Source organism: Mastomys coucha, unplaced genomic scaffold, assembly GCF_008632895.1.
Source record: "Mastomys coucha isolate ucsf_1 unplaced genomic scaffold, UCSF_Mcou_1 pScaffold19, whole genome shotgun sequence".
NCBI lineage: Eukaryota > Metazoa > Chordata > Mammalia > Rodentia > Muridae > Mastomys > Mastomys coucha.
Genome location: NW_022196901.1, coordinates 16765868 through 16781024, shown reverse-complemented (window position 1 = coordinate 16781024; position 15157 = coordinate 16765868). Strand labels below are relative to the sequence as shown.

The 15157-nt window shown below is 39.3% G+C and overlaps 1 protein-coding gene and 1 long non-coding RNA gene across 3 annotated transcripts in view; one reads left to right on the top strand and one right to left on the bottom strand.

The window, feature by feature from the left end:
• The window catches only part of Reln (reelin), a 457134-nt gene that overhangs the window by 244517 nt on the left and 197460 nt on the right, over window positions 1–15157 (top strand). For both annotated transcript variants that reach the window (XM_031380095.1, XM_031380094.1), the window contains exon 11: window positions 12560–12705. In XM_031380095.1, the coding sequence (XP_031235955.1) occupies window positions 12560–12705 (146 nt within the window). The remainder of the gene's footprint in view (window positions 1–12559; window positions 12706–15157) is intronic.
• Window positions 7395–15157, bottom strand: part of LOC116097522 — a 34304-nt gene continuing 26541 nt past the window's right edge. The window contains exons 2-3 of the long non-coding RNA XR_004121453.1: window positions 8082–8257; window positions 7395–7568 (exon numbers count right to left, since the gene is read on the bottom strand). This is a non-coding gene — a long non-coding RNA (uncharacterized LOC116097522). The remainder of the gene's footprint in view (window positions 7569–8081; window positions 8258–15157) is intronic.

Below are 15157 nucleotides of genomic sequence, written 5' to 3'. Positions count from 1 at the left end.
ATTCAAACCACAGCACCCAGTTTGACCTTGAACTCACCATTGAGTCCATATAGGTCTCAAACTTATGGTGTTTCTGCCTCTGCCCTCTGCCCTCTGCCTCTGTGCTCTCCACCTCTTTGGTATGTAGGATTAGAGAGGCTGTGCCACAGGGTGCAGCTTGCTTACTTCCTTTTGAGAATGTATTTCAGTACTATACAAGAAAAAGGATTGCAAATTGGTCTCAACCCAGAAACTCTCCTTCCTCAAGCAGTCAAAACTTGTAGTCATTTTGGCACAAGGTGATGAGATTACAGCTGTAGACTGGCCTTGAAAATAGGCTTCCTCTCTGCACTGTTCAGGAAAGCATCCCATGAGACCTCTTATAGAAAACTTTCTGACACAGCCCAAAGCTGCAGCTGCCTTAGGAAGAGTCCACAAGTTCCTTTTGCACAGAGAACTTTTGTCAGGGTTCTCTGAGTGATGTCTTCTCGCCACTGCATTGAAAGAGGGCTTTCTGCTGTCTCTACTCTCCACTAACAAGCAGGTCCAAGCCCTTCCCCAGCACAATTCTTTATCATCTGACTCTTTTGCCCTCTGCTAAGTGGATGTGCATTTCTGCCTCCTATTACAGCCTATTATACTAATCTAATTAGCTACTTAGTTTCTTAAGGCATGTACTTTGGTTCCACCCATGATAAAAATGCATAAAGTCTTCGTGTGTGTCAGTAAGAAATTTAATTAAATTAAAACTTTGGGTAGAGAATGCTTTTTTTCTTTTTAGTCTTTTGTCTTGCTCATAAGCTTACTAATCACGAAGCAGAGAATGGCCTAGGGAGCTTGGTCTACTAAGGGAAAAAAATGTCTCTGTGCTAATGGTTTATTTTATTGACTTTAAGTCACCTGCCAGATAGAAGTTCTACTCCAATGTTTCTTTTGAAAACTTGAAACACATGCCCTAGTCAAATCTTAGAATTTGTTCTTTTAACCCATTTGTATAACCACTCTTTTGATTTTTGTTTGAAATATCTCAAAACGAAAACCTTCTCTTTGACCAGAATTATAAAATATTCTTTGATTCAGAATTATAAAATAAAAGTTGTTTTTAATGATATGAAATGCCTTTGTCAAATATTATTTTCTTAATGTCCTTTGAGATGAAAACTGAATACAACTATTTAGAAAATATCTCAGTGTCCCTATGGGTTATGAGAGTGTTTTAGGTGTTGCTTTATTTTGGACTTTAATTACATGTGTTTTCTCAACATACTTTATCTTTTTATGTTTATTAAATGTTTCCAAGGTAGTTACATTTTAATTAAGTCAAAGAGAAATTCCATCCATGATTAAGAGAAGAAAAATGTATATTGTGTATGTGTGTGTGTATCTGCAAAAGTCTCTTAAATACTAATGTTGATAAAGTGAAGCTGTTATGAATATGCACAGTTCTGACTAAATTATCCAGCTGCTGGTCTCAAAGACCATATTTAATCGCTCAAAAGGGAAAGAGAAAAATGAGTCTGTGCCGCTCACAGGCTGGATTTCTCTCATCTTCTCCAACTGTTTCAATTTCTCTGAAAATATTATAGTTTCATCTAAACTATCACTGTTTATCCCAAGTTTAGCAAAAGCAGCAAAAGATTAGACAGAGTAATTAGCTTAAGGTGCCAGTCACATGAGCCAGGGACCTGTAGGTATACATCACCAGCTTAAATCTCTGAGATGTAGAAAGTCATGGCTACTCTTGCGTCTTTAGTCATTACTGTCAGCTGCACCTAGAAGAATCCAGCTTTTACTCTAACACCTGCTCTCTCATTTGCGTTTGATTGACACATGGCACTGGATTGAACCCAGGACCTCCTTGTGTGTACATGAAGAGACACTCTACCACTGAGCAACATCCCTAGCCCTTTGCTGTAGTTTTTGATTTGGTAAACTGAAGTACAGTTAAGAGGCTTCCAAGGTAGTTTCTCTTCCATCCTTCTGTGTCCACAGCCCTGCCTCATCTTCCAGGCTTGTCCCAGAGAAGTTTCCCACATGGAAGAAAAGGTGTACCACATTCTATTGTGCTTCTAATCAATAGCATTGCTTATTTTTTTATTTCCCATCAATCCTGAGACAACCCTTTGTTCACTACTAAGTACCTGTGGCTTTAAATGCCAGTAAACAAACTGGGGGAAGTGAAATAGCCTTTGTAGCAACACCCACACAACCCCCCCCCCTCCACTGCATGCACCCAGCACAAACAGATCATGTTATCCCAGGGAGAGCCTGAAACCCACTCTCTATTAAAGCACCTGTTTCATTTGCTGGTAACGGTGATTTTGCCACCTTTCACAGAGTGAGACTTTTACTTCTGTGTATTTTTCTAGAAGTATAAGGAATTAGTATCAGTTTATACTATAGTATCAGTTCATCAATGCAATTGTTACCACATCAGGGCTTCTGTCTGGAAGCTGTGGGTGTTCAGAGACATTTAAGAGTCGGAGGTCCCACCTCCCCACCCAATGAGGGAGAACGAGTAATCTCAAGGCAACTTCTGTGCACCAGCTGTGAGTGATTTTGGCTTAATCAAGGATTAAAGGATCTGAGCTGAATATTTTGGCTCTTTCCATTTAAGACTCTCAAGATTTAGCATTTCCTGCTGGTTAAGGTTCTCACACTCAGGAATGATGCTTGCAGTGTCACAAAAACCACGTGGATCCTTGGCAATAATGGGTGAAAATAATAAGAGTAGCATAACCATGGTTGTAATGAACGATGACTACAACAGCAGTTCTATTGGGAGCATTTCATACAGGCTTGCAGGTACAGGCAGAGAAGACCTTCTCAGCAGCCTTGTGTCATGTTGATCAGCATTCAGCGACTGAAAACACAGCTTACAAGACAGGGCCATCTGTCTCACCTTTTCAGATTTGCATCTTACAATTTGAGAATGTAATTTCGGCCTCAAAGGAAAATATTTTCTATAAATTTGGAGCGTCAGCCCAGAGCGGCTACAGCTGCTGCTTTCCATTGCTTTGCCATCAATGAGGAGAGTTGCAAATAGCCATGAATTACTCCCAGGAGAACCAGGGATAAGGGGCTAGAAAGAGCTGTGTTTGAGTGAGAATTGTTCTCTCTCTTCTCCTCATCTTTTAATAGTACCCCATGAAGTAGAATTTCTGAATGAATCAATATGGCATGGTCATGTATTGCTCAAGCCACTGTCTCATTTTGTTTGTCTTTTTGCATACACCTTTCATGGCAGGTGCAAAATTTATCTTGAAAGTATAGAGCATGCCTCTGTGCGTGCATGTGTGGGCACAGGTGGTTGTGTAAGACAAGCAGAAAGAGCGAGAGTACTCTGCTCAGTGTCCATTGTAGGTATTTCTATCTGCTCCGTGAACCTGGTTCTGCTGAGTTTGCAAAGGCATAAATCACTGGTTTCTGTCAAAGCTGTAATTGGTCTAAAGATTAAAAGCAAGTCACTGGGACATAGGTGCTATGCCCCATGCCTCTCATTTTAAAGAAACCTTTGCATTCTGATTGCCTTACCTGCACCCGATGATGTTTTGCTATTTATTACCCAATTGCCTAGAACTCTAGATCCCTCCTTGTACATGTTTATGTGGAGTTGTGCTGAGAAGCAAATCAACACTAACAGTCACCAAGGCTGTTGGAATGATTGCTCTCGCGAATAGGATATGATTTGAACACATGTATTTAGAAACTTTTTAAAGAAGCAATTTATTGGAGTCTGCAATTCATAGTAAGGGTTTGCAATCACTAAGTTAGGAGCTGTAGAAGAATCCTGTCTCTGTCTCTCATCTCATCTAGCTAGTTTGCTCCTTTACCACATTCACCTTTGATTATAAGGCAGTGGCCACAGTTCTCCTAGTTTAACAAACAACAGAAGGCCTCAGTGAAGGCCTCAGTAAAGGTAGTAGCCCTTAGGTCAGTCAACAAGCCACTAAGATGAATCAGTTATTCAAAACAAGAGAGTCTATTATTTTTCTTATCGCCCTTACACATAGTGAATTTAGCAAATCTGTCGTTCTACTGGACAGAAGGGCAAATCCCCATCCCACGTCAGAACTGTAGCTTCTTTCTCCGTGTCTGATGTCACCCCTCAAATGTTGTTAATCCTCACAAATAGCTGAATCATGAGTGGAGAAGAAAAGTCATGTCCAGGCAGGGCGGTGGTGGCACACACCTTTAATCCCAGCACTTGGGAAGTAGAAGCAGGCAGATTTCTGAGTTGGAGGCCAGCCTGGTCTAGAGAGTGAGTTCCAGGACAGCCAGGGCTACACAGAGAAACCCTGTCTCGAAAAAACAAAAAAAAGAAAAGAAAAGAAGAGAAAAGAAAAGTCATGTCAAAATTAAAAAAAATGAATAAATGAATTTGGGTGAAAATTTTTAAATCTTAATGGAAGTTGAAGCTAATGAGGAAAAACTGATTTTTGGCAATGGTGAAAGGGGAAATCAAGGAGGTTAAACCTGTCTTTTGGAAATAAAACCTCCTGGAAGCAAGGCTTTCCTGACACCGTGCCTGGTTTGTCTTCTGTGTAACTTTCCATTCAGTGCCCTGGGGAAATGGCTCAATGGCTCCCTTTACGATTTTGCTTTCTTACAGGTAAAAGCACAATTAGGAAGCAATCGGGTTTGCTTGGCAGAAAATAAATAAATAATATGCTTTGAAGGTTGCTGTAGTGCAAACTGTTTGGCACAGGACTTGTGGGACTTGTGTTCTTGGTTTCTAATGAGGATAAACCTGAGCACAGTAAGACTTGTGACCAGCCGTGGTCCCATGCCTCCTTCCATTAGGAGTCGGAGTGGTAACTATGATTTCCTGGCTGGATTCCAGCTTGGTTAATTGCATGCTGTCTACCCAGATTCCCTCTGCTTGGGGTACGCTTCACTCTGGACTGTGCTGTTCTTATTATTGTTTCCCCCAAGAGGTGGGTACACATTACAAAATGCGCCAGAATATAATTTGTTAAGCTAATAAGAGTACTTTGGGGATGAAGGGTTAAATGCAGTAGTGTACGTTTCACAATCTCCCCCCAGTGAGGTTTATTTGTATAGTAATTAATATGGAATAGCATCAGTGAAATGTGGACATGAGCCAGGTCACCGGAACAAGAGTGTCCATGGCATAGGAACACCTAATTTTGATAAATTTGACAAAAGATAACCATTCAGACAAATCCCCAGAGCCTCATGTTCCTTTTGTGTTTGTCTTGTTTTGTTTAGGATTGAAACTGACATTTCTAATTGCTGATTAGGTTAACAGTATTCAATAAGGAAATTTTATCTTTCCTCTGTATGGTAACATCTCCGTCATCTTTGTATGAGTCACAACTTCTAACAAAATAACTTGTGTAGTAGCATTCTTTGAAGTAAGATTTCTCAAGTAAATGATTAAAGAAATGGAACAAAAATAAAGGGGAGAGCAGTATGTGTGGACCCCTAGTATTGCTATCTTTAAGTGCATTCCCTGTGCTCTCATCTATACCTTAGAATTACCCCATTTTCAAGATGAAGAAGCGGGGCTCCAGCATCTCCAAGGGCTTTGAGTTGCAAAGCCAATCCTGTTTTATTATAAAACTTGGCTTTTCCATGCCAAGCTACGCTGTAGCCTCCTGTGCTGTGCCTGGCGTCCTTGGCCTTAATTTGAGAAGACAAGTACGAAAACCTAACACTGTGAAAATCAAGATCACCAAAGACGAGGCTAACAACTGTCCTATGGAATTTCACGTGGTTATCCATCCTCTGGTTAACTCCAGTTCAAATCTGTCCGTGTTTCCATTTCAGAGATGATAGTATTGCGAAGTAATTATACACTTGTCACAAAATATGCCCAAAGTTGAACCTTTGTAAATCCTAGTGCAGTGCGGTTCAACTGTGAATGTTTAATGATCCCAGAAAATAGTGAGAAAAAAAACTCCACTCTTTAAGCTCCCTAAAATCCACGTGCCAGGGTTGACTCTATTGTGTTGACTAAAGAAAATGCTCTGCGGCTCTCCTGCACCTGGACTCTATTCACAGCCAAGTTTGCAGGTTTGTAACTGGCATTAAATTACCTAGAAATCTAATGTGTGGAAAATAATAGAAATTTATTTTGTCTCATGAGAAAAATTGCTTTCTTCCTATTAGGGGGTTTTCTTTCTATTTTGGGGGACGGAGTCTGAATCTTTAAAAACCACTGACCCAGAATGTAGAAGATATGTGATAAAGCTATAGGATCTCGTAATAAAAGACTTTGGAAATACAACGTGCAGGCCAGCCCGTCAGCTCCCAGCCACCACACAGCACCTCTTACTTTCATCCACAAGTTTATATGCCAATATATTTTATTTCCAGCCAGACAGTGGCTAATTTACGGCTCTGCCAACAATGCCATTTTAATTAATTTTATTCATCTTATTTCTCTTTCCTCTGTTCCTCATATCTCATCTGTTTGCATTGCCTAGATTTTAATTAAAAATCTTCTCCTCTCTAAGGAGCAATCTGAAGTGGCAAAAATAATCACTTAAAATATTACAGTCATTAAAAAATTGGCTGTGGTGGAAGCCATGAATTTTCAATTTTCCTACAAATGATGTTTTAGCTTCCTTTTAAAGCACACTTTGTATCTGAATTGTCTGCCACCAGCCAGCTTGGCTATCAGAAATGGTCTTCCAGCTGGGTGGGCTGAGTGACAACTTCTTAATGGAGGAAATGGATGGCTCTCTACTCATGTGGAGGGAACAGCGCACCAGGCAGATTTCTGTCCATCTGCCACTGGCCCTCCACAAGCTGGCATTGCCCCGATGCCCAGCAGACCCCTCTCAGCAAAGAGGGCATCGTCAAGAAGTAAGTTGTAAGGCTGTAGACCCCTAAAAGAATCATCAGGGTGGTTCAGCCATAGAGAGGTAACATTAAGAGCTGCTCCGGTGTTATTTCTGAAGGCCTAATTAAACAACAGTGGAGGTGATTTAAGCACTTTTTACAAGTACAGAGGTGAAGTCATTAACCTTTTCCACAGAGTAGAGGGAGCAAGCTTAGAAAATGCTAACCTGAATTGTGGCCAAGGACATGTTATATTGAGGAATTTGCACTGATGTTTCCTGTTGATGCTTTTCCGAATGGCAAATTTTTGTCCTTTAGTTACACTGTGTTCTGTTTGTCGAATAAAGGAAATCCATTTAGCAGCACAGCAGAGAAATACTCTTTTATTGACTGAGGAAAACACATTTAAGACATGGGGATATCAAAATTAGAGATCTCTTCTACTTAAGTATAGGTGGTTTACCAATGCCAAACTGATGAAACAAGTAATTAAAGCAATAATTGACGGTACATCAAAAGGTCTGAATCAGAAAAATAGAACTAGCCATAGATTTTATGCCTTGTTTAGCCCAAATACATGCTCAGCCACTTTATGTTTGTTTATTGAAGTTGTTTAGGTTTTTAATTGTTAATTCCTGAGTGAAGTGAGTTTGAATTGATGTTGAACAAAAACAGCTGGGTATTAAAATTGAGAACAATGTTCTGAAACTCTTCATAGTTTCAATAAATGCTGCACTTGAGTTTTTAGCATACTGGATTTTGATGTCATTCAAGTTCATCTGTGAAGAAAAACAACATTTGTCATCTCCTATTCTTGAGTTTGTATCTGTTAGGAGAATATTTGGTAATCGTCCAAAATGTGGAGGGCTTTTAAACTAATTGATGGTTTTATCAGCTATAATAATGTGTGAATGTTTGCAGTATTTTTTTACTATATTTTATTGTAAGGCCTATTCTTGTACGGTTTTCTAAAGATTTTAATTTAATCTGAGGAATTTTAATAACTATTATAGTGAGAAACAAAAATTGTATTTAAATATTCTATTTCCTACTGCTAAGACTGAAATACAATAGTGCATGTCTTTTAAGAGCACGCATTCAGAGATATTATTGACACTTAGAAATTTAAAAAGAACTGCTTTGAATCTCTGAACTTCTTACAACCTATCAAGAGAGCAGGTATTATTGACTCCATTCTTCAGTCATTGTGAAAAGCTGAGGTCTTTAGAGGCAAAATGACTTGTGCCAGCCATTAGCGATCAGGTAGAAGAAGTGTGCTTTCCAACCCTAACCTCCAGAATCCTTGAGGATGCATACAGTACTTGAGTTTTTTTTCTTTATCATCTTGATTGTTTATGGTTTCCACTAGTATGTTCTTCCCAGACTTGATTTCATTGATCCTTCATTAATTGAGTCAGATTGGAGGGAGAAGTTTGCACAGCCTTTAAGCAAGCAGACCCTGGATTCTCTGCAGAGATATAGAAGGAAACACATAATAAGCTCAGGAACTGTCTCCCATGGGGTCATCTAGACTTCAGTTCTTAGTTTGGAGAGTTTCTAGGGGCCCAGGATGATTTCAAAACATTGCTTTCCAGGTGCTCAAACTGATCTTGTAATCAATCTCAGGGTCTTCAAATAAGGACACAATACTAGCCTGGTTTCCTACCTAGGACTCATGTACACAAGCCTGTCTATGACCAATTTCTTAGAAAGAAGATCCATTGTCTCAAGGAACTCAAGAAATCACCCCTTCGCATAGCCGTAAGGACATTGGCTCATTTGAGAGAGTAAAGTTTACTATTTAAAGCTGGCAGGATTATTCAAGGCCAAGCCTAGAAGCTGACATACAGAGCTCTCTCCTCTGTTTGAACTGAGCTCTGGTGTTGAGTATTGATTACCTACTGAGAATCGATTGGTTACCTACTCTGTGAATTAGTTAGAAGAGCACAAAAGAGATTTTAAAACTTCATTAAAATGATACCATTCTGTCTCTCACAGAAACTTCTTAAAGACACATTAGACTCGGTTTGTAGCCTACTAATATGAAAATTGCCTGGTAGTCATGTAAGTGAATACTAATGCACTCAGACTGCTATTTTCACACTTGTCATGGTGAATATTACTTGTGTTGCACATGCTGGCAAATGTGTAGTTACTGAGGTAGGATGCATCCTTGATGCTAACTTTCAATGGTTACACAGCTGTAAGGGATATATATGCTCAGCGACTGGAAGAGCCTTTGGACTATGCTTTCATTTTCCTGTTAAACCAGTTTACTTTGTGAAAGTAATTAGCAATAAACTACCAGATTTTATAATGACTTTATGTTTTATCTGCATCAGGTAAGCTTCAAATGTACATCAAGTATATTAATAATAAGGTACAGAAGGGCAGAAAAATTACATAGAGTTTTACATTATTAACAAAAATTCATGAAGTAAATGAAACCAACATTTAAGTTCTTAAATGAATGTCTGACCAGAAATGACAAAGGCTATTAGGTGATCCATTCTTTAATTGTACAAACATCTCATTCAATTATAATGTAAATCCATGTACCAGTATTTTGTGTGCCACTGCCCAGGATTATTGCCATTCCTGTTGATGTCTGAGTCTGTGCATTAGGTTCAGATATCCACAGGCCACAATTGGTCAGGCTTCTGACTGTGAGGAAAATCATGAAAGGCCCATACCTAAGACTCAGTGGGTTGTTTTAGAAAAATGACCCTTGCTGTTTTTGTTAGCATTGGTTCTTTCTCAGGTGGGCATGGTGAAGAAATCTTTTAAATTTATCATCTATTGACAGTTTCTATTTACTGTGAAAGGAGCTAAGTTCTACCTTTCAATCAATATGCCTGTGTCTATCACATAAAATGAGTTCGGTTTAATATCCATGAACAATCTATATTCATTGCATGTGAAGAAAAGTCTCAAGCAGTCAACGAGTGCCACATGCTAAGTATTATCTAAAATGATGACAGCCTCAGAAGACATTCATATGCCTTAGCACTGTAAAAGGACCCCCTTAAGACCCTGTGCTGCTGCTCTCTTGAACTTCTGAAAACTACTTACTATTCCAGATCAGTAGCAAATCTATTATAGCCCTGTTGGTTCTTCCAGCTATAGCCAGTTTAGATTGTACAAGACCATTGCTAAAACAACTGAGTCAAGGTTCCTGATGCACTTGTTATGACCTGGGCAGCCAGCCTCCAGCCTAATTCTCAAATTAGGCCAATGTAACATCTTTGTGGTTTTTTGTTTTTTGTTTGTTTGGTTGGTTGGTTAGTTGGTTGGTTGGTTGGTTGGTTTTCATTTTTAATGTTTATTTTTAATTTTTTAAAATTAAAATATAATGACATCATTTTCCCCTATCCTACCTCCAACGCTTTGCATGTAATACCCTCCACCATGCCCAAAAATTCATGGCCTCTGGCCTGTTTTCTCTAGACATTTTTTTCTCTAATTGTTGTTTTGCGCACAAGAGTGCATACACACACACACACACACACACACACCTAAATATATAAATACAATTGGCTCAGTTTCTATATTATTTGTATGTAGAGGATTTCAGGGCTGACTACTTGGTGTTGGATGAACAGCTTGGGACCTCTTCCGTAAGGCAGACTAATTGCCTCCACTCCCAGCATCCCTTGGTTGCTGTAGCTCTTTATCTGTGCTTGGGGCCCTGTGTGATTTCCCCTTCTAATAACATGACTGTTGGAATAGTCCTTGTCTGGTCTTCTGAGACTTCATGAGTGTAGTTACCTTGTCTTTTGTGGGAAACACAGTCTCACAGCAGACATCCTGTTTGCCTGGCTCTTACAGTCCTTCCAACCCTTCTTCCGAGGTGCTTGCAAGGGTGAGGTGCAGGAGTTGTGTGTAGATGCACGAGCTGGGCTTGTGTGTAGATACACCAACTAGGGTTGTGTTGTGGATACATCAGCTGGGGCTGGGTACCACATGATTGCTTGTTCTTGGCATTTTGTTTGTGATTTTCCAATGTCTCTGTCTATAGCAGAGCAAAGTGTTTTTGTTCAAGAGTGAGAGCCACACTTATCTGTGAGTGTAAGGATATATGTTTACAGTGCAGTTCAGAATTATGCTCCTACAACAAAGTGATGATTACATCTTTGTGTGCATATACATTTGTCATCCAACATAGATCTCTATATATCCTTTTAAAGGCATATGAAGCCCCGCTCACTGTAAAGTCTGCTTGTCTAGGCTCTCAGAGGTGATTCTGCCTACCTCTTACACACTTTCATACACTAATATGCTGCCTACCATTGGACCCCACATCTGATGTTTGACATTTCTCAACTAAACTAGGATTATGGTTTTTGTTGTTTGGTTATGCTGAGAATTGAATCTAATGTCTCATGTGTAACCAGCAACTATTCTATCACAGCACACATCTCTAGCTCTTAGCAAGAATTTTGAGAACTAAGAATCCTTGGGTGCTTGTCTAGTAATGATGTTTGAAGTTGCCCTCTGGCCACTATGTACATGCCCTGGTACATGCACACCCACATTCACATGTATAATTCACATTTTTTTTTAGATTTATGTATTTATTTTATGTATATGAATATACCATAGCTCTCTTCAGACACCCCAGAAGAGGGTATCAGATCCTATTACAGATGGTTATGAGCCACCATGTGGTTGCTGGGATTTGAACTCAGGACCTCTGGAAGAGCAGTCAGTGCTCTTAACCACTGAACCATATCTCCAGCCCCACACATATGGTTTTCTTTAACTTTAAAAAGAAAAAACCATAGTTATTGCATTAACTCTTTCATACATTGTGCTGTTTAAAAATGTTTTTGAATACCTATTGTGTTAGGCACTGTATTGAAACCTGGTGAGACAGTCATGTCTGGCATAATGGGTATTTTTGTCCAGTTGGGGTTTTGTCCACTTCTACCTCGTTTTAAGAGTACCAAGGCTTAAATGGATGTTTGGTCTTAAGTAGGTTAGCATTTCCCTTTATGATTTATTACGGAAAACAGCTATAATGAAAACTTCTAATTCTGAGGAGACATTCAGTTGACTCAGCTCTAGATTTTCGTCTTGTCTTTGACCATTCACATCAAGCCGAGAAACACATGTTGAAAGATAAATCAGCAGAAATGCTTTCTTTCTCTTGAAGTGTTCTGTCAGTGAGTAACTGAGTCTGTGATTTCCAAGCCTCTCACTGAAATGGCCATGCACCTCTCAGCTCTGGTCAGAAACTTCTGCTGAAATCTGGCTGAGAGCATACAGCCTGGAGAAGTAACTGTGACCTTTTCAGAGTCCCGTGTTGTGATTAGCGAGCTGTTCTACTCATACTCCATTTACAGACAGATTGTGAAAGACTTGAATGGCAAGTCAGAACTGTGCGGAATACTGAAAAGGTCACTGTGATTTAGCCTATAGCCAGAGAATTGAAAATACATGACAAGTCATGATCAGGCTTAGGTCTCACAACAAGGGCTATGGTGTCGATGGGATATTACTCCAATTAAAACATTCTTGTCTCATACTAAAGGCTGGAATGGCAAAGCTCAAATGCCCTCTTGACTCCTTTTGTGTGATGACTTAATAAGTTAGAAAGAAATTATAATTGAATTAAGCCAGGCAAAAAGGAGGTAACAAGCCCTTTTGATTTGCGAGTCTGTCGAGGAGGGAGAATGTAATGACTTCCCTGAAAACTCTAATTATACATGAGTAAAACAGACACAAAACCAATTCAACAGCCACCCCATGCTCTCTATTTTATCTACAGCATAGCTGTCAGTCAGATGGGAACTCCATTTATTTCCATGGAAATGAAGGCAGCGAGTTCAATTTTGCCACCACCCGGGATGTAGATCTTTCTACAGAGGATATTCAAGAACAGTGGTCAGAGGAATTTGAGAGCCAGCCTACAGGGTAAGTAATTGTTATCTCCCATGCTGTGTAGACCGCCGACCCTTACTCCAGTAGGTGTGGTTTATGCATATTGTGAACTGGCAAAAGCATGCTTAAATCAACACTGATGATTTCTACCACAGACAAGCCAGAGGGGGACACTTATCCTAAAGCTTTATTAAGAAATCAGGTGCTTTTATGGATATTTAAAAATTGTGATTATAAATATTTCATAAGTTCATATATGTCACATATTATTTAGCTTTTACTAGGAAAATTTTTTTTCAGATATTAGAATGTAAAATCTTTCCACTGCTATTATGTTGAGATTTTTTCTCCTCCCTGGGACTTGTGGTTTTGATCCATAAAAGGCTATTTAGGAAATACAATTTATCTTTGGGAGATATATAAAGGAGATATTGGGGACTGAGGTTGGAGGATGGGAGACTCCAAGCACTAAAGGTGGTTTGTGTTTTCTATCCATTTTCTTCTGTCTGCCTTGCTCTTAGGCTTCAGTGCCCATGATCCCTTCCTAGTTACGTATTACTTTCAGAAGTTTCAGTTTGTCTGGGGGGTATAACTCAGCAGATAAAAATGCTCATCGTGGAAGTGTGAGGACCAGAATTTGGATCCCCAGAACCACATAAAAGCCACCCATACAGAGTATGCATCTCAAGTCACAGGACTTCTGGGGGGCAGGGAGGAAGGTTGGAAAACAAAGACTGAAAAAGCCCTGGATGCTCACCTCACATGTAAAGTGGGAAAAGAGCAGGGCCCGTCTCCAACAAGATAGAACATGAGGCCTGACACCCAAGATTGTCCACTGACTTCTGTGTTTGACCATGGTACATTCGTACCTCAGAGAGGCAAATAATATTTGTAGAAAGAAATTCTATAGAAAATTTCTAGCTCTCACTAGGACTTTCCTTTTAAGTTAAATATGTAGGGAGCTGGATGTTTACAGCAACTTGGCCTGTGGGCCTGTCCATGGGGGATTGTCTTGTTGTTGGTTGATATTGAATTGTAACCTATGGTAGGTAGCACATTCCCTGGCAGAGGTCTGGAACAGTGTAAAAGCAGAGCAAGCTAGCTTTAGGTAAACAAGGAGGCATTTGTTTGCCTCTGTTCTTGACAGTGATGTAGTATGGCTAGCTGCTTGAGTTTGTGCCTTAACTTCCTGAGTGGTGGCCCTGTAACCTGGGATTCGAAGCCAGGTAAACCTTTTCTTCCCTGACTTGCTTTTTGTCAGGATATTTTTATCATAGCAACAGAATAGAGGAAGAAAATAGAACAGAAACTCACTTGATGTTTAAAGAAACCAACCTACTTTAGAAAATATAATCGATATTTATGTATACAACATGTATATTTTTCATATAACATTTTATATAGAATATAAATATGCATTTATACATAATGTTTTGTCTATAATATATTTATGTGGTAAATTTATATATACATTTATATGTATAAACAATATAAATATATAAATATAGACTTATATACATATAGATATACATGTATATATATATGTGTGTATATACATATATATATGTTCTGATTACAGATCAGACATTTCATGCCAATGAAATATTAATGTTGTCAGAGAGTTTTTGGCTAAAACCAAAATCATCATCACAAACAAAAGAAGCTGCTTACTGGTGGGTCAGGTTCTATGCGTGAAAGGATCATGAGAAGGAGACCCAGCTTTTCGGTGTCCAGGCTGAAAATGATGTTTTAATGAAGTGCCAGATGATGTTTTTATTGGTCTAGTAAAGCATACCGATGAATTTCTTTTTATTAGAGCTTCAGGAAAAAAATCTTTTCACAAAGTCAAACTGTTGTATGGAGCATCTTGTATGTAGCATTAGTGGTGACAGAGAAAAGGATTGGTTATGAACACTTGATACGTCCCTTTTCTGCCAAGTGTATAGCATGTTTGTCTCAGTCTTCCCTTCAACTACAGCTATCCAGAAACAATTTGCCATCTGAGACTTCCCTGCCAGAGGTAACAGGTAGCTAGTAAATCTTCTGTATATTACAGAGTGATTGAATTGGTTGCATTCTGAAACTTTAAAGTCATAATTATATATTTAGCATAGATGCATATCATCCCTTTCACCTGTTTTCCTTCCATAGGAGTTAAAGAGAGTTAAAGAGCATGCTGCCCTAATAATATGTTCAAACTACTTTGTGTGAATGACCAGGGTGGAAAGAAAATCCAAGTCAATGTTCTCAGAAACCACTTCCCCAACTGCCGGTGTTTTCATACTAGAATTGAAACATTTGATCTCACATCAGAAGGATGTGGGCGTGTGAGCCTTGCCTATCACTGGGGTGTCCCAGGGTGTGTGTGTCTTGCCTTGCACATTACTGGGCTATATCAAGGTTTATGTGCCTTGCATATCATGAACATGTGAGCCTTGCACATCATGAACATGTGAGCCTTGCACATCATGAACATGTGAGCCTT